The following is an 18,291-nucleotide window of genomic DNA, read 5'->3' on the forward strand; positions in this document are numbered from 1 at the left end:
TGGCATACATTCTGTTGTTACAAAATTGTTTACACCAATGTACCGCCACGTTTTCCAGACTTTTTTGAAACAGCAGGTTCAAATGTTAGGACTGGACCTTGGTTGAGTACACTGAGAAATCAGTTTTGTGACCAGAATTTAACAATTTTTTATCAATCAGCCATTTGATGTGTTTTATAGATGTATCTGAGTAGAGGCTTCCACAGACTCAAATATATTGTGTGTACTTTGTTAGCTGCAGACTCCACACACACACTCTGTGGGCAGTTGACTTTCCTAGTCAAGCGTACCGATTTCCGATGGAAATTTCCAATAGTGCCTCATCCTTACCCAGAGTCAGATTTATTTCTCAGCGCAGGTTCAAGGTGGACGTCTGAGTATGTGGGAGTCTTAAGTTTGCATCCAGAAGTTGCAGGATCACAGTTTTCTAAGAGTTTGAGCACCCCTGCTTTACAAAAACAAGACTGGTGACACAGCTTTTATTAATGTGTCTTTACCTCACCGTTTGCCTGACAACGAAATAAAGCATGCCACTTTACACCCTCGAGATCTTCTGCCCCGTAAACAAGTGGAAGTTTCCTCCGCTGTGTGTCTTTGTGGAGGGATTTATGTCCCAGATAATTAGTAGTACAAGCAGATGTACACACATGTTAGAAAAGAGGTCAAAGTGTCTTAAACCCTTCCTGTGTTGCCGTTCCGATCTGAATATTCAACATGGGGAATCTCTGCTACTTCCAATTTGCCCTTCATCTTGACATCTATTGAGTATCTGTGTACTCCTGGCCTTGTGCTTTATTATTAATCTGTGTCTGTCTGTATCTGTCCCTTATCAACCATCTCTACAACCTGTACAAACAACATGTGTTCCTTTGTCTGACCTGCAAAGATATTGGGGTTGAGGCCAAACAACTACTTAGTTCCCTTAGGCTTTGTCACTATGGCAGCGAATTTCTTCATAAATAGATATTTCAAAAGAACAAATGCACCAATTCTATGCAAAAAACAAACAAAAGACATAGTATGACACAGTTATATCAATCTTATTCAGTAGGAAGAAGATAGATTATGCTTTGTTTATTCATTCCTTCAGCACATTGTCCCAAAACGCTGGTGCTATGCAGCTCAAGGCCCTCCAGGACCTTTTTGTTTGCATGTTGGCCCTGTGTGGGTTTCCTCCAGGTGCTTCAGTTTACTTGCACAGTCCAACTGCAGTTCCATTAAGAAGAGGTTTTAAATTGGCTGTAATTTGTGGGTGTGGGCGTGGATGGTTGTTAGACGTGTCAGTCAAAGCGACTGCAAACACCTGTGTGAAGATTCTTTTAAGTGTGATAGCAAGCCCAACATTTAATTAGAAACGGAGAAGAGTTTTAATTACGATGTTTATGCAACACACCAACCACTTCAGATGTTATCACTTGTCAAGTACTCATTTCACAGACAGGAAAAGTTCGCTGTCAGGATGAGTTGACTGAGAGAGAGAAAATGTGCTGCCGAAGGGTGAGAACAGGAGCTAGACGTTAACTGGAGAAAGAACTGAGATCTGGTGAAATAAGTTGTGTCACTATTCTTCAGTTCCATTAACAAGAGGTTTTAAAAAAAATAACCTGAAGTGTAAAGTTTTGCAAAAACTTAGTAAAAAAGAAAGGTGAAAAAATATTGCTAAAAACACAGCTGCTCGGGACTTAAAGGAATAATTCACAATTTTGGAAGTGAGAGCTCATTCATAAGTGATGAAAACTTTACTTAATTACAACAAATAACTATCTGGATCTATTTTACAAACCTAATATGAACATGAATATATACTGCATGTGTTTATATCCCAAAATATATGTCATTTTATATTTATAAATATATAACCTCATGTATTACAATTTCTATGGGAAAATGTTTTGGTAATATATGTAAAGATATAGTGTTACATGTCTGTCTGAAATATGGTAGAGTATATTTTGCATATGTGGAAATATAAATTAAATATATACATTGATATTTGAGTAATACTTGGTAAAATATGTGAAGAAGCTGGTGTGGACTGTAAACTGCCACAGCAGCCCTCAGGTAGTCTGACAGAAGTGAGGCTGATACTTTGAGCCACCAGCAGGCAAGACAGGCACACAGTCACAGAGGCGGGTGGACCGGGAATCTAACTGGCAAAATACTGATTGTATTTTCTACCTTTAGCCTTTACTATTAACACAATTGTGGATGAAAAGTAAAAATGACTCAACTGGCAGAACTGGTAGAGGACTTAAAATGAACCAACGTCTGCTGACAGAAGTCGCAACTTCAAATTTGACTTCCTGGAAAAAGACTTCAAGTAATTCACTCTGCAGCTCCACTCTCTACCGTCTGTCTGATTAATCTTGTAGACGTATGCCTGCAGGTCTGAAGTCACAAACAGGTTTGTAGTTGGGATGTTTAATCAGTGCCTCATTTACAGAGGGTCAGTGGTATTGGTGCTTGACCTGATGGCATCGCCGCTGCATAATCAGACCTCAGAACAGTTTATTTCCTGATTATTTGGTTATACTTGTGACAATGTTGATACATTTTCAGCCCTTCATAATCGGTGACAAAACTCCTAAATGGGGTTTAGCACCATTCAGCCCAGCTGCATAGACTGAGGAATTGGGCTGGTATATCAGGTTGTCTGATACACTTTATAGCTTCATCTACATACAGATCCCATTTCTGTTCTGTTCATTGGGCTCCGATTTTGTGCCATTGTTGTTTATCCTACCCTCTAGGATTACTTCTATCATTTTTAAGGATATTCACTATTGTTGTTATGATAATGATATCCAATTGTATATTTATTTCTTTTTTTTTCAAATTAAATTCTAAATTGTACATTTTATTAAATTCTCTGGATTGAATTAAAAGCTGGATGACTGACTTTTTCTTCTGCTGAAGGAAGAAAAAAAATGAAGTAACCATCTTTGCACCAGAAAAACATAACTGTAAAGACAGCAGGTCCTTGGGCCTGTTGGTTATTTGGATATATATTTGGTTAGAAACATTGACATAACATTCTACTCTGGTTTTAGACTGGAAAATTTCTGTGTTTTTTTTCTGTTTCTGCCATCTACAAATATTGCCTCACTCAGCCCTATTGTTTCATGTCCAGAATCAAAAATCTTACTTCATGCATTTGTTTTGTCGTCTCTCAATGATTGCATTGCACTGTAAACATCCATCCATCCATTTTCTTTACACCCTCAGTGGGGTCGGGAGGGTTGCTGGTGCCTATCTCCAGCTAACATTCCGGGTGAGAGGCAGGGTCACCCTGGGCAGGTCGCCAGTCTGTCGCAGGGCAACACAGAGACACACAGGACAAACAACCATGCACACACACACTCACACCTAGGGACAATTTAGACAGACCAATTAACTTAACAGTCATGTTTTTGGACTGTGGGAAGAAACTGGAGTACCTGGAGAAAACCCACGCATGCACAGGGAGAACATTCAAACAAGACCAGGACCGGGAATCGAACCCAGAACCTTCTTGCTGCAAGGTAACAGCTCTACCAACTGCACCACTGTGCAGCCCCACTGTAAACATGTCTAACAAAAACCTCTCTAGACCATTTGCAGGGCAGTCAGATCTCTCCATGCGTCTCCACTTCTGATGCAACTTCATTGGCTCTCAGCTCATTATTCAGGATATTGGTTTAGAAATAGTGAGCTCTGCATGGACAGACACTAGTCTACATCTCAGAACTTGTACATCCCACACTGGGGCCTTGAGATCCTGTGATCTAGACCCTCTCACTGTCCCTCATATCAAACTAAAAGAGATGCAGCCTTTCCTTCTGTGGTTCAAAAATTCTGGAGCTACTTTCCTTTACAAATTCACTTTTTCAACACCTTTTGCAATGGACTCTAAATAAAAGTTTGAATAATAAAGATGAATTTATTTTAAGGTTTCACCCACATCTTTACCAGAGCTGTAAGATGGCTCTCCATTTCATGCAACAGTGAAAGCATAAATTCCACTCCACAACCTCTAGTTGAATAATGATAACCAAATTATTCTTCCATTGGGTATGAATGTGGCTGGATGGGAGAGAAAGATAAGTAATTCCCCTTGCATTAAGGCAGCTCCATCTTGGCTCATTATGTTTGGAAATGTCATCAATCAGGTGTAAATTCTCCTCACGCTGGCAGGTGTGCCAGTGATCACTATCTTGCACCTGCACTCACCAACATAAAACCACATTCACACCAGCAATATGTTTCTGCTGTTCTTTGACAGAAGATAAACAAAGCAGTGGGAGAATCAACATGACTGCAGCTGTGACAGATTATTGTAGAAAAAACTGAAAGAACCAGAGAGGGAATCTTGGTGCCTGAAGATAACGGTAAGAGGACGGTTATGCTTGGAGCTCTAAAAATATTTCACCTGCTTTTATTAACACAATCAAAACAAACAAATAATTAGTATGCTAAAAAGGCAAAATATGCGAAATGCAGTAAATGTGCTGTATATATACAGGTCCTTCTCAAATGATTAGCATATTGTAATAAAGTTCATTATTTTCCATAATGTAATGATAAAAATTAAACTGTCACACATTTTAGATTCATTGCACACCAACTGAAATATTTCAGGTCTTTTATTGTTTTAATACTGATGATTTTGGCATGCAGCTCATGAAAACCCAAAATCCCCGTCTCAAAAAATTAGCATATCATGAAAAGATTCTCTGAACGAGCAGTTAACCTCATCATCTGAATCAACAAAGTAACTCTAAACACCTGCAAAAGATTCCTGAGGATTTTAAAAACTCCCAGCCTGGTTCATTACTCAAAACCGCAATCATGGGTCAGACTGCTGACCTGACTGCTGTCCAGAAGGCCATCATTGACACCCTCAAGCAAGAGGGTAAGACACAGAAAGACATTTCTGAACGAATAGGCTGTTTGCAGAGTGCTGCATCAAGGCACCTCAGTGGGAAGGAAAAAGTGTGTCAGAAAACGCTGCACAATGAGAAGAGGTGACCGGACCCTGAGGAAGATGGTGGAGAAGGACCGATTCTAGACCTTGGGGGACCTGTTGAAGCAGTGGACTGAGTCTGGAGTAGAAACATCCAGAGCCACCATGCACAGGCGTGTGCAGGAAAGGGGCTACAGGTGCTGCATTCCCCAGGTCAAAGGTCAGGCCACTTTTGAACCAGAAACAATGGCAGAAGCGCCTGACCTGGGCTACAGAGAAGCAGCACTGGACTGTTGCTCAGTGGTCCAACGTACTTTTTTCGGATGAAAGCAAATTTTAAATGTCATTCGGAAATCAAGGTGCCAGAGTCTGGAGGAAGACTGGGGAGAAGGAAATGCCAAAATGCCAGAAGTCCAGTGTCAAGTACCCACAGTCAGTGATGGTCTGGGGAGCCATGTCAGCTGCTGGTGTTGGTCCACTGTGTTTCATCAAGGTCAGGGTCAATGCAGCAGCTATCAGGAGGTTTTGGAGCACTTCATGCTCCATCTGCTGAAAAGCTTTATGGAGATGAAGATTTCCTTTTTCAGCACAACCTGGCACCTGCTCACAGTGCCAAAACCACTGGTATTACTGACCATGGTGTTACTGTGCTCAATTAGCCTGCCAACTCTCCTGACCTGAACCCCATAGAGAAGCTGTGGGATATTGTGAAGAGAACGTTGAGAGACGCAAGACCCAAAACTCTGGATGAGCTTAAAGGCTATCAAAGCATCCTGGGCCTCCATAACACCTCAGCAGTGCCACAGGCTGATTGCCTCCATGCCACGACCCACTGAAGGCTGCAAAAGGATTCCTGACCAAGTATTGAGTGCATAACTGAACATAATTATTTGAAGGTTGACTTTTTTGGTATTAAAACACATTTCTTTTATTGGTCGGATGAAATATGCTAATTTTTTGAGACAGGAATTTTGGGTTTTCATGAGCTGTAGCCAAAATCATCAGTATTAAAACAATAAAAGACCTGAAATAGTTCAATTGGTGTGCAATGCATCTAAAATATAGGACAGTTTAGTTTTTATCATTACATTATGAAAAATAATGAACTTTATCACAATATGCTAATTTTTTGAGAAGGACTTGGAATGTATTCTTTTTATATTCGCTTGTGTCTCAAATACATATTGATAAACTTATTGACTTCATTTAGTACATAGCATTGATTGAAAATAGATATCCACTTTTTTCTGCAGTAGATTATGAGTAGCGTATAAAACAAAATGAGTTATCAAAGTAGGTTGCGGCATACGCCTTAGGGAGGCAGGAACTGCAGCATGCCTGTGACGAAACATGCGATGGAAGACAGTACTAATATAAACCACAAAAAATCAGCCACAAAACTAGAAATTTATGAAATGGTGAACGGCTCCATTAGAAATATATGAACAATTTAGGAGTGTGGAGTGGAAAAGAAAAAAATCGGCAACAGTCAAAAATACTGAAAATGTGTGAGTACCGAATCAGAATCAGCACTATCTATGCTTACTGGAAAAGGCGGGATGCAAATAAAAGATAAATATGTGCATACACAGCGTTTGTACTTACAGGAGAGACAGCGAAGTAGAAGGTTTTCACAAGTAGCACTCTGCAGTGCAAAGGTAAAAGTCTAAATAATTTGTGTCCAGGACATGTGGGGTCTGCACCTGTACAAGTACTGGACAGAGGGAAGATCAGCCTGAATAATCTTCTTTCCTTACCTCACATATTTAGCTAATGGTTAGCTGCTAATAATGCTAACATTAGCCTCTAATTTGTAGCTCCTACCAGTGCTAAATTTAAAAAAACAAATTCAAAGAGGTCTAATGAATCTGAACTGCAATTAATTCTCTTTAGTTCAACATATAAAATATACTGAGAGACAAATACTTAAAAAAAAATAGAGATTCTTTAAAATACAGTTTGAGATTCATGAAACCTTCATTTTATTTTTAAAAAGGACACAAAGATTTGGTCAAACTTAGAGGTAAACAAGCATAGCAGCTGAAATGTATCCTAGGATGTTTTTTATCTTGGTTTTGGGGGTTAAAAATAATTAGAAATCAGACTTTCATTGAGAAATTGTTATTTTTTTCTCTCTACATGAAGTAGTTCTGTCCAGCCAGCACTTCTACAAAGAAAGATCTTTATCTTTACACACCTGAAAAACACATAACAACCCAAAGAACAGCAATCCATTCATCTCCTAAACCCAGTGGCACATACTTGTCTTATTATTTTTCCAAGCCACTTGTCCTGAGAATATAAACACAGTCACTGTCATCCACGATATTCTCTCATCTGCTAAATAGAGCAGCGTACAGCTTGTTTGACAGCACTAGCAGGTGATCTCATTACACTTGTCTAAGCTTCATGTGGGCGAAGACGCTTGAAAACAACTGCAAACCTCCTGCAGACACATCACTGTCCATGCTGCTCCACCAACTGTAGGTGCAACGTGGTCATCCATCCAACAATTGTGTTTGCATGCATTTATTTTATTATTTAGAACTGAACTACAGAGAAAAAGGTTTACACAGTCACCCATGAGTATAGTCCGTAACAGACCCCACACATAGAAACAGGTGAATGCCACATAAACCATTTATTCAAAACGTCCTCTCTGTGTCACTCATTTATACAAAGAGGAGAAAAAGTTATCCTCTGACTTCAAACTGCCACATGTAGCTGTAAAAAAACCCACTCTTTCTATAGTTCAGTTATATTCTGCTTTATAGTGTGTTATTAGCAAAGTAGGAGGCTTCCCTTCTTGCTTTTTACAAAAGACAAAATAGAAATATCCTTTGTCCTGAGCAGCAGTGCAGTGAAGGATTTTATTAATGTACATAAAGGGATAGCTCAGGATTTTTAGGAAGGGTTTCTGTTCAATTGTCTAACTAGCGGTTTCTCTTGGTGTTTTTATTAACTATAAATCAAGATTTACCGAATCCTGATGCTAAAGTGAAATGCTACCTTGAGAGGGGTCAAGTCCAGACAGGATCTCTGCCATCAATAACTCCTGTTTAAAAACCATCACAGCTATCACTACGTAATGAACCTTTAATCGGTCATCATGTTTGGAGTGTGTAGCTATTTACAGAGCAGCTGATGATTATGTACTTGGGAAATGAATGAATGTGCCACCAATGAAACCGTCTGAGAACAGAACACAGAAGTTATGATCACAGTGACTGTCATCAAAATGGTAAAAATGAACTCTGTATTGTCACAGACTTGGGTTTGAAAAAACATACTTGTTCAGTTTTGATACAATGAAAACGTCTAATGTTAGATTCTTACTAGCTTTTAATTCAGTACACACAAATGCATTGGGAACATTTTTCACTTATTTCAAATGGAAACTTGAATTGTTCAGATTTGGTCTGGATTTTTCTTTACAAGTTCAAACATTTAATGTGAGAGACGGCGTACAGCCTGGACAGGTTCCCAGTACACACGTCACCGTCCACCGGAGGTAAACTTTACACCTTAAATGCACAACAATGCCAGTTTAGACTTTGAGCAACTTGGTAAAACTGTATTGTGTAACATTAAATCATGCTTGGCTGCAACTGTATCGATGGCAGCTCTTCTTCTTCTTCTATTCAGTGTTTGTTAGCTTCTGTTAGCTTCTTGGCGCAGCTCCATTCTCCTGCTACTGGTAGCTAAAATCATGATACCATCACTGTGTATCCCTCTGAAAAACGAACCCATTTAAATAAAGAAATCCCTCCATGGGTGATACCACGATAGAGAGCGTTTATTTTATAGCGTTAACACCGGTGCTGTAAGTGGTCCGGTATGAAATGGGGGTGATAGAACAACACAGCATTTTTAAACTTCAATAATCAGAATGCAGAAATTGTTTCCATTGTTTTAAAAGGTTTATGTCAGTCTGCCTTTTCCCCATCGATACTCTTCCTGACCGCCCTGCACCTTATGGCTTAAAAAAAAAGAATGACGCGCACAGTGCGCAAAAATCTGAAACAGGAACAGTGGGACTTAAAATGGAGCGACGAACTAGATGTGAATTATGGCATAAAAACAGAGAATCCGACGCTGAACAGTGAAAAATCAACACATGATGTGAAACACATGACGATTAGGCGGCGCAGCAGGTGATGAGTGAAGATTACTGGTGGTCAATAAATAATAAAATAAATGTAGCAACAGGAAAGAAACTAAAGTGGACATTAATCAACCAAGAGAGGATAATACTAATCAAATGAAACTAAATGGAAATGAATGAAGAACAAAATGCAAGAATAAACTAAGAAATTATTTTTATTGATAAAAACAGAAACAAGCATAAAAATCAAAACATCTACAATAGTGATAGTAGATGTTTTGTCAGTGCAAAGTCGCCTACAAATTCCTTGGTGGGGGGCGGTGAGGGAACTGGATTAAGGCTAGGGGGGCGCTGGCCCAAAAAGGTTGAGGAACACTGATTTAGTGGCACTGATACTCAAACTCGTTCAACCCACAAATACAGAGAAGGACAGAGGAAAAATGAGGCATCATGCCGAGATGTGATGCATGCGCACGTTGAGTTAGAACAAGCCGTCCTTAGTTTTCATATTTGTTTCGAGGTCAGTGAATTTCTGCACCTGTCTGTGCAGATGAAGGAAATGGGTGTTTGAATCAAATCAGGAGAGAAAAATGAGCTGCCAACCAGGCGCCTTTTAAAAGAGCAATCACCATCCAGCAGGGATGGACTGCATGTGAAGGGCGCCAGAACACAGAACGCCAGCACTGTACTCTGCTGACACACACATGCACACGCACACACACGGCAGTCAAAACTGTTTATTATTTTTCACCTGCAGTATAACTGACTTTAACTACAGCCATGTTTGAGGTTACAAAGGAATGATAATGAACAGTTCTGATGAAAATAAATCCTTAGGAATGTTCAGGAAAAAGATATTAGTGTTTACATCTATTTAGTTCCATCTATCTTCCCATCAAAAAGCATGACGCTGCCACCACCATGTATTACACCAGGCACACAGACCTTCTTCCATATCTTTGAAGCGTCCTCTGCAAGGCTTGCAGGGAAACTTTTACATTGAATCTTTAAGTCTTTCTTCCAACAGTTTCCAGACAGGCCAGATTTGTGGACTGAACCAATTTTAAAGATTTGAAAGGTTGTATTTGAGGCATTATTTTCTTTATGTCTCAAAATTGTGAACTACTTCATTTAGGTCTGTCACACAAAATCACAATAAAACCCACAAAGGTTTGTTTGTGGTTTTAAAATGATTAAATAGAATGAAGTTTTAAGAATTGTAAAACCTGTTTATATCAATACTCGATCGTCAACGATTTTTTATGTTGTTGACTGATTGGAACTTTTGATTTAACGCTGGATTTTAGGGGTTTTGATATGTGATGCCATACACAGTCAGAAATAAACAGCAATAATTTGGGTTATTTAGTCCATCAATGTGTCTTTACTTTTCAAGGTCATATTTTCACCATAGTATTCACAAAAGTATTACAGTTTTAAATTAAATATTTCATTAGCAAAACTCAGATTTTATTTTGGTAGCAAACGTCTGGTTATTTGCAAAGGAATTTGCATGTTAGCTAAATAGAGGCTAAATAACTTAGTTTGTAAACTAAATATTTAGCTTAGTAACTAAATATTTAGTTATCACATATTTAGTTTGGAGCTAAACATTTAGCTTATCCCATTAAGCTCCATTTAGATTAGAGCTAAATATGGTGAAAATATGACTTTGAAAAATAAACCCCCTTTTTTGTTTATTTAAGACAGGTTAAATAACCCAGATTATTGCTGTTCCTTGTTGACTATAAGTGTAGAAAAGAGAGTCTCCTTGAAGCAGTATTTGTTCTAGAGATTTTTTTTTAATTTTCAGCAGGCTGTCTGGGTAGCAAAAATAAATGACAATTAATCCTTTATTTTTATAAATCAGCTTCTTCTTAAAATCTATGTACCTATGAATTTATTGAAGGCATGACATGTTTAAAAAAATCCTGTGGAATGAAGAGTGATTTTAAACGTTTGCGCTGCCCAGGCAGAGACACCAATTTGAAGAGTCTTCATTTAGAGCCAGGCTCCATAAAAGATAATGAAAATGTCACAGAGCCTTATGTAATTTGTAAGCGCTGACAGCTTTCCCACAGAGGTGATAACTATTGTTAACTGGTGACATTTATAAGCAATGAGAGTGTTCTCTTTAACAGGCAGGGCTATGTTAAAAAGGCCCAGTTACATGAGATAGAAATTTTCATTTGACAACAGCTTACGTAAGCTCTGTGTGTTTTATTGGACTTTTATAAAGATGTCAAAGCGGGACAAATGAGAATTTATTCATGCAATGAAAATAACAAGAAGATTTTAACCACATCATATTCTGACCATCGGGTGATATCTTTCTAGATTTTGCAGACAAAAACATTTTGGGCGGATGAACTGCTTTTTGAATTGCAGCAAAGTTGTTGCAGCTTTTTTAATTAGATCCGCCACTCTGCTGAACAGGAGAGAAAAGTAAACTGCTGCAATGCCTATATTAGCTCTAGTTTATATTGTTAAATAGGACATGGTTTGACTGACAGAGATAAAAATGGATGTTTTATGCTGTACTTAGCTAATAACCCTGCTGTTTCCACTAAGTGACTGACTGAAGCTGGCTTTGAGGCTGACTGTAAATAAAAGATGTTCTCAAGCATCTAATTTATAAGGATGTGCATAATGAGCAGCTGTTAATGAATACATCAACACTCCCTCAGAATTTGCTGTGCACCTTACAAAAGCTGACATGTTAACTTGTTTGCTGTTTTGGCAGCAAACATTTGCTTCTTTAGACAAAACCAAACGTTTGGCGAATTAAGACGTCACATTTATAGCTAATTCTGGATTCCAGTCGCTGGAATTAACTTCCAACAAGTTAATTGTTTTATTTTCGAAACTTGTTACAAATCAAAACCCTGTAATTAAAGTGAATTATCTATGGATGATTTTTGAAAGCGATTTCTGAGGGAAGCTTGTAAGTCTGGACGGTTCCTTTGATCTTTTTCTCCTCAGAAACTTTTCCATTTTTTGCTTTGCAAGCAAAACAGCTTGATGAATATGACTGGCAGCCAATCAGAAATTAACATTTCATTTGATTATTTTAACTTAGTTTTTATTTTGTAAAAATTATTCAATAACAGAAGACACACATTTTTATAAAACGGTTAAGATTCATCATCTACCCTCCATTTTTCTGAGGTCCTCACTGTGACTCTGGCAGCCCCCACTTTGAAAAACACTCATTTAAAGGGCCAGCTCTTCTACAGTCCATGCTGGGGTTTAAAAGTGCAACTCATAGTAATGTGTTCTTAATGTTGAAGTCAAACTGTTTCTTATTTCACAATGTATATGTGTGAACGTGTGTGTCATGTGGGATACTGTGGTACAGTGCGTGTGTTTGGGAAAAAGGGTGTAAAATTCACATTTTAAGGATTCCTTTACAATGAAGTCACATTATTGCATTTGTTTCTCCCAGTTGCATGACCAAGAAAGACACTTTTACTCCACCTGAGTATTACAATTACCAGATATTCAATTAAAGATGTTTGAGTGATTAGACAGACTCAGCAGCCCTACCTTTGCAATGGTTTCGTGGAACTTGAACAATGGGTCGAGTGTTTCTGGCGACTTTGCAGAGAATTGGGCCTCTGACAGGAAACTGGTGGTCTGAAGAGCAAAATGGAATCATTAGACATGATACAAATAAAGCTTTTGCATTTTGTCAATTAGTCTAAACTAATCTCAGTCACTTTAGAGGTAATTTGACCTCATCAACAAAACTCTTCAATAAAAACCTTAATCTTTAAACATAAATAATCATACTTGACTGTGAAATTATTTATTTACTTTATTGGGGGGGGAGGTTCCGTTTTTTTGTGTGTGTTTGGTGTTGCTGTGTGAGTAATTGACAGAATATGAACCAAAGATCCTGATGGAAAATACATAAGCAAACACAATTAAACCAAACTGGGGGCTGAATTCTTTGTTGTTACTATGGTAACGGAGCCTTATCCCAATCAAACACTGCTTTGGTGTGTTGAAAGGAAGCCAAAACGAGTCAGAACATCTTGGCTGTATTCAGACTTGCAGGGCCTCACTCTGAGCACACACCTGTGGATTAGCACCCCCGCTCACCCCTCCCAGCTAGCTCAGAGCCATTAGCCTTAGACACGCAGTGCTAAAGAGCAGGCCAAATCAAGCACTCTGTTCTATACTTCACAGGGCCATGAATGGCCAGGGAGAACTGAAGGTTTTAAACAAAAGAGCTTTAGCCAAGATCAAAGACACCAGAGTTTCATTCCCATTAGAGGCCTTTGTGTTGCTAATCTACACCTCACTTCATCTTTCACACAACAGGAGCACGCCATGCCTTCATCTCAGCTCTCATGCCTACTTTTTTCCTTTCAGTTTTTTTTCTGGTAAGAATTTAAATTACAATTGCAAAGACAAATATCATTAGAGGTTCATATGAGCAAGCTACTAAATCAGTTAGCAGATTGGGTTATATCACTATTGGGTTATAAACGGGCTATCAAAGCATGGAAAATGTTAGCTCATTGTGAGAGCTGCATACCTTAAATAAAACTCACCTATCAGCCCTGCTGATGTTTCTTACTGATCTACTGAGGTCTGGAAAAATGAAGAGATCACATCATGATCTCTGTGCATGACGTCTATTTCAGTTTTAGTTGAATTTGAATAAAAGCAGAACCTATTCTACTTACTGAGGTTGATTAGCTAATTACCTGAAGCAAATGTTTTATTTAAAGAAGGTAAATATTAAAATCACTACAATGGTCATCAACTTTCCTCTTTCAATAGGACCAGCAGGACTGCAATACAATGTTGATGGTATCTAAAAATAGGAAGGCAGGAGGAAGTTCATCTTTTTCTGTCACCTTTGTATTGCTTTTATCTACTAACATGCTTCACACATTTTTATTTAAACGGGAAGTATTATGTATTTCCAGGCATGTTGTATTTTCTTTAGCACAATCAAGTCACTATGTTATTTTTAGTTGTAATAAAAAAAACTAAATATATCAAACATGACTTATAGTTTAACACAGGAGAGCCCAAAGACGGTCCTCGAGGGATTCATTACTAATTATTCTGATTAATTATAATGACTGTTAACCGCTTGTTTTGTTTTTTTTTTGTTATGCCACCACAGCCACTTGGTGCTCTATGGCAGCGTGACAGCGCTGTGTGGAGAACACAATACAACAAGAGTACTGAGCTGGTTATGCTTAATAAGCATTTGGGCTGAAACAATTATTTGAATTAATTGTGACGAATCGATTATTGAAAAACAAATTTAGTAATCAATGAATCATTAGCTGGAGAATACAGACTGAAAATTAGGTAATTTGCTGAAAGAACAGCAGACTGAGAGAACATATGAAGCAAAAACTGTACAAAAAATATACACATTTTACATTTAGGAGAAAAAAAAACTTCTTTGTATGTTAACACAGTGGTTACATAAAAATCTGCAGAATGTGACATTTTTTTTATCCAATTAACACTCAGAATAATTGATGATTAAAATAATCATTAGTCCTAATAGGCATCGTATTTACTTGGCCAAGGCAAAAAAAATCTAATTTGTCCAATTAGCTGCATGCACAAAAGGACATGTACTCTGATATCACATCAAAAAAACCATACACAGCGATACAAAATGTCAGTATTAGCATTTCTGTAAGAAGAAAATAAATGAGTGAAGGACAGTAATTACAGGTTTGAACAAATGAAAGTATCCTGCTCATCACTCAGGACTGAGCTCTATCAAACCGTCTGTCCTTGAGGGAAAAACATCTTCAGATGTCTATTTGTTTGAGCCCCACTCAGGGCTCTTTGTGACCCAGCAGCTCTGTGGACATATTTCAGCATTTGCATGAAAAGAAAGAAAGGCCTTATTCTGTACAGGTGAATAATTGTAGAAAAATGTTCAATTGTACGATTGCTTGAGTGGAAATGATCAGCAAGTGGCTGAAGTTGTCTATTGAGCCAACATAAAGGTTTTAGAAAATATGTTGATGCTTTCCTTTTTTTGAATCTCCAGTAGAGAACTCTAGGTTTTTAGGTATAAAGTACATGTAGCTGCCTGGAACACGCTGGCGTGGAGTGTAAGTCATCCACTACACAATGCTAAGTGTAAAGTAGAAGGCAGCTGGACTTGTCTGGTTTTTTGAAGATGCTTCATCTCGCATACAGACTTCTTTCTGTCTGAACACGATTGGATGCAACAATTTTCAGCTGCTAACCAAACAGTCGTATCAACTGTTTGCAGAGTAATCAGTAATAAGGACCATGGAAGTCACTAATGGAGCAGCAGCCATGTGAGTCACTGGCTGGGTAACTGACTCAGGGCTCACTGAGGTAACTCCAGATTTCAATCTGCATGGCGGCAGTCAAACAGATCATGTACTCTGGCTGAGCTGGTGATGACTGTTGATGCCGATGTATAGCAGTGATTGGTTACCTTCAGTTACTATAAAATGACAGCAACTCATGAAATTGGTTCCCTTTCTTCATCTCCAGGAGTTTCTTTCTGCTGGGACAGATTGCTGCTTGGACCCAGAAGGCTGAATAGATTTGGAAAAATGACGAGACACACAGCTGCTTGACTACAGCTGTAGAAAAATTAAATATAGGCGGTTGTCTTTACAACTCTGTGAGCCGTTTTTTGCCTTCAGACCAATGAAACAAAATGTATTTAGAGAAAAAACTGTCCTCCCAGTACAGGAAGCAGTTTAGATTTTTGAATTAAAGAACTTTTCTTCTTAGATTTTATACATTTTTGACAAGTAAACATTCAAATGATGTAAAGGATCACATGCAACTTGTTGACTTTCTCACTGTATCAAAATGTTCTGCATGTGTTGCATGAAAATAACTGCAGCATTTTTTCTTTAAAACAATGCTAAGCAATGTTTTAAAATGCAATGGCCAAATTTCTTGCAAGCTGTGGTAAACATGAAACTTCAGCTGATGACCAAGAGTTGCAGAGCTTCCCATTGGTGCTAAACTTAGGCATTTTGTCATGTTTAGTTTAAAATCTAAAATAAAAAAATTATCAAACTGGAATAGGACTGAGATTCTCTAAAACACATTTTGACATTTGTGAAAACAGAAAATCTCCCTTTCCCCACAGAAAAAGGGGATTTTTTTTGTTTCACCCAAAACGTCTAAAATCTGTTTCATCTTTTGAGCTCAAAGGATTTTGTTTTTTAAATCTAATTTCATTAAATGGATGCATATCTACTCTGTCAGTTTTAATTCCAAGCTTTGCTAATGTTTTGGAGATGCTGCATTGATAATAATGAACTTATAATCTATTTTCAAAATAAAGGGATTTCCACTTTTTCCTTGCAGAAAGTTTGCAACTTTCAACGACTCTAAATTGATGCTTTAGTTCTACCTGGTTTTGTCCCACATGACGTGTTTATTTGGTGACTTTATTAAGCTGAGTTATGAAATTAAAGTGAGCATTTTATTTTTTTTATTTTTTATTTAATTTTACATAATTTGAAAGACAACCTTTGTTTTGACTAAGGTTGTCTTTATCCAATATTACGATTTCTAAAAAATAAAACAAAGAATAAAATGAATAAAAACTACAACGTTGTTATTGACTAACTGCTTGTGAGGCCTAACAAATTCTCAGATATTCACATCAGTTAAAACATACAAGGAAACGGTTGCATGCGTCCAGAAATACATAAGCTAAGAGCTTAGTTAATATATTGGAGAAATACTTTAAAATCATATGTGGCAGAGGAAAACAGGGGAAAACAGACAGTTCAGCTGATACTCAGGAAAGAAGCAGTTGAGCGAAGGAGAGAGAAAACATTAGAAAGAACAAAGGGAAGGAAGAGTAAAAGACAAAAAAGGGATGATTAAAAAATCTTTGAGTGTTCATGAGGTTAATGTAGTGAATCCTTGTAAAATGAACACCCAGACAAACATCCACTTTCATCACAGAATGGGTGCAGAGCGAGGAGAGGCGCTGCATCGCTGAGCTTAGTTCCACCTGAGCTGGGTTGCCATTGATTTTTTTTCTCTGCCTCTCGTTTCTTAGTGAGGATCCCATCTGTCCATCTCCCTTCTCCCTGTCTTTCCAGGTGCTGAATGTAATTGGATTTTCTCACTGTAAAACTGTGTGTTTAAAACTCTGCTGGAGCTGGAGCTTGGACAGCCAGTCAAGCTTGGAAGCTAAGCTGAAAACAACAGATAGAGCGACTTCCCTAACACCTGCCAATTGTAAACAATTCGGAGTCTAAACATAGATATCCGTTTTGGACGATCATTTTTTAAAGATATCTGTGTTTGTGAATGCTAAGTAACTAAACAGAAAAAATATTAAAGCTGCCAAAGTGAAAAGTCAAGCTGTTCACAGTCAATAAATATTATTGAAGCTCAACATTTTACATTGTTTGAAGTCATTTTGTTGGCATTTTATCTTGAAAACGTACATTACAGTGTATGACCTTACATACACTGTAAACCTTCAGTTTCTCACTGTCTGACATTAATGTGAATGCTTTACTGTTTTAGGTCAATTAGAATCACCACAGTTATTCCTTTCTCTAAATATCACACAAAGACGCCATTTTAAATTACTTTCTTCAGTCAGAAGCTTCAACATACCGTACCATCACTGTGCTTCTAAGTAACATTGAAAATTCCAGATAATGATGTCATGGCTTTATTCATGTACTCAATGCCTCTGCCTTTCTGCATTTGGGTTCTAAATCAACACCACTCACAACATGACAAGACAGGTGCACTTCATGATATATGTGACAAAATTACACTTTTTTTTTCCTTTTAAATGGGTACAATTGAATCAGACTGGATGAAGACCCATTGTGCTCAAATTCTCAGTTGGATTTATGTCTTTACTTTGGTTAGGCCCTTCTAGGACATGGAAACTTAAGTCTTTTGTAGTTTAAACAGTTTTTTAAAATCCAGATTTGTTCAGTATGTTGCTGCATCTTTCTTCCTGTCAACTCTAACCAGCCCTTCTATGCCTGTGGACCCCTGAAGCTGTCCTCACTCTGTGTTATATCACACTAATTCTGCAATCTCTTATTGTCCCTTATGGTTCATAATTGCTAAAAGTTGGTGAGGTAAATCAGGAACATAATATTGGTGAAGTGACTTAACTTTAATGGGGGCCATCCCATTGACTGTGAGGCATGAAGATGACACATAGATCATGGAAGAAAAGGATGATCTAAAATGTTATAAACTGAAGTCTCTGTCA

General features: G+C 37.9%; 1 protein-coding gene across 2 annotated transcripts in view; it reads right to left on the reverse strand.

Annotated features, from left to right (window-relative positions):
* Nucleotides 1-18,291, reverse strand: part of naaladl2 (N-acetylated alpha-linked acidic dipeptidase like 2) — a 416,483-nt gene that overhangs the window by 56,895 nt on the left and 341,297 nt on the right. For both annotated transcript variants that reach the window (XM_017304561.2, XM_008407820.3), the window contains one exon: nt 12,594-12,683. In XM_017304561.2, coding sequence (XP_017160050.1) covers nt 12,594-12,683 — 90 coding nt within the window. The remainder of the gene's footprint in view (nt 1-12,593; nt 12,684-18,291) is intronic.

Source organism: Poecilia reticulata, chromosome 4, assembly GCF_904066995.2.
Source record: "Poecilia reticulata chromosome 4, P_reticulata-male-v2, whole genome shotgun sequence".
NCBI lineage: Eukaryota > Metazoa > Chordata > Actinopteri > Cyprinodontiformes > Poeciliidae > Poecilia > Poecilia reticulata.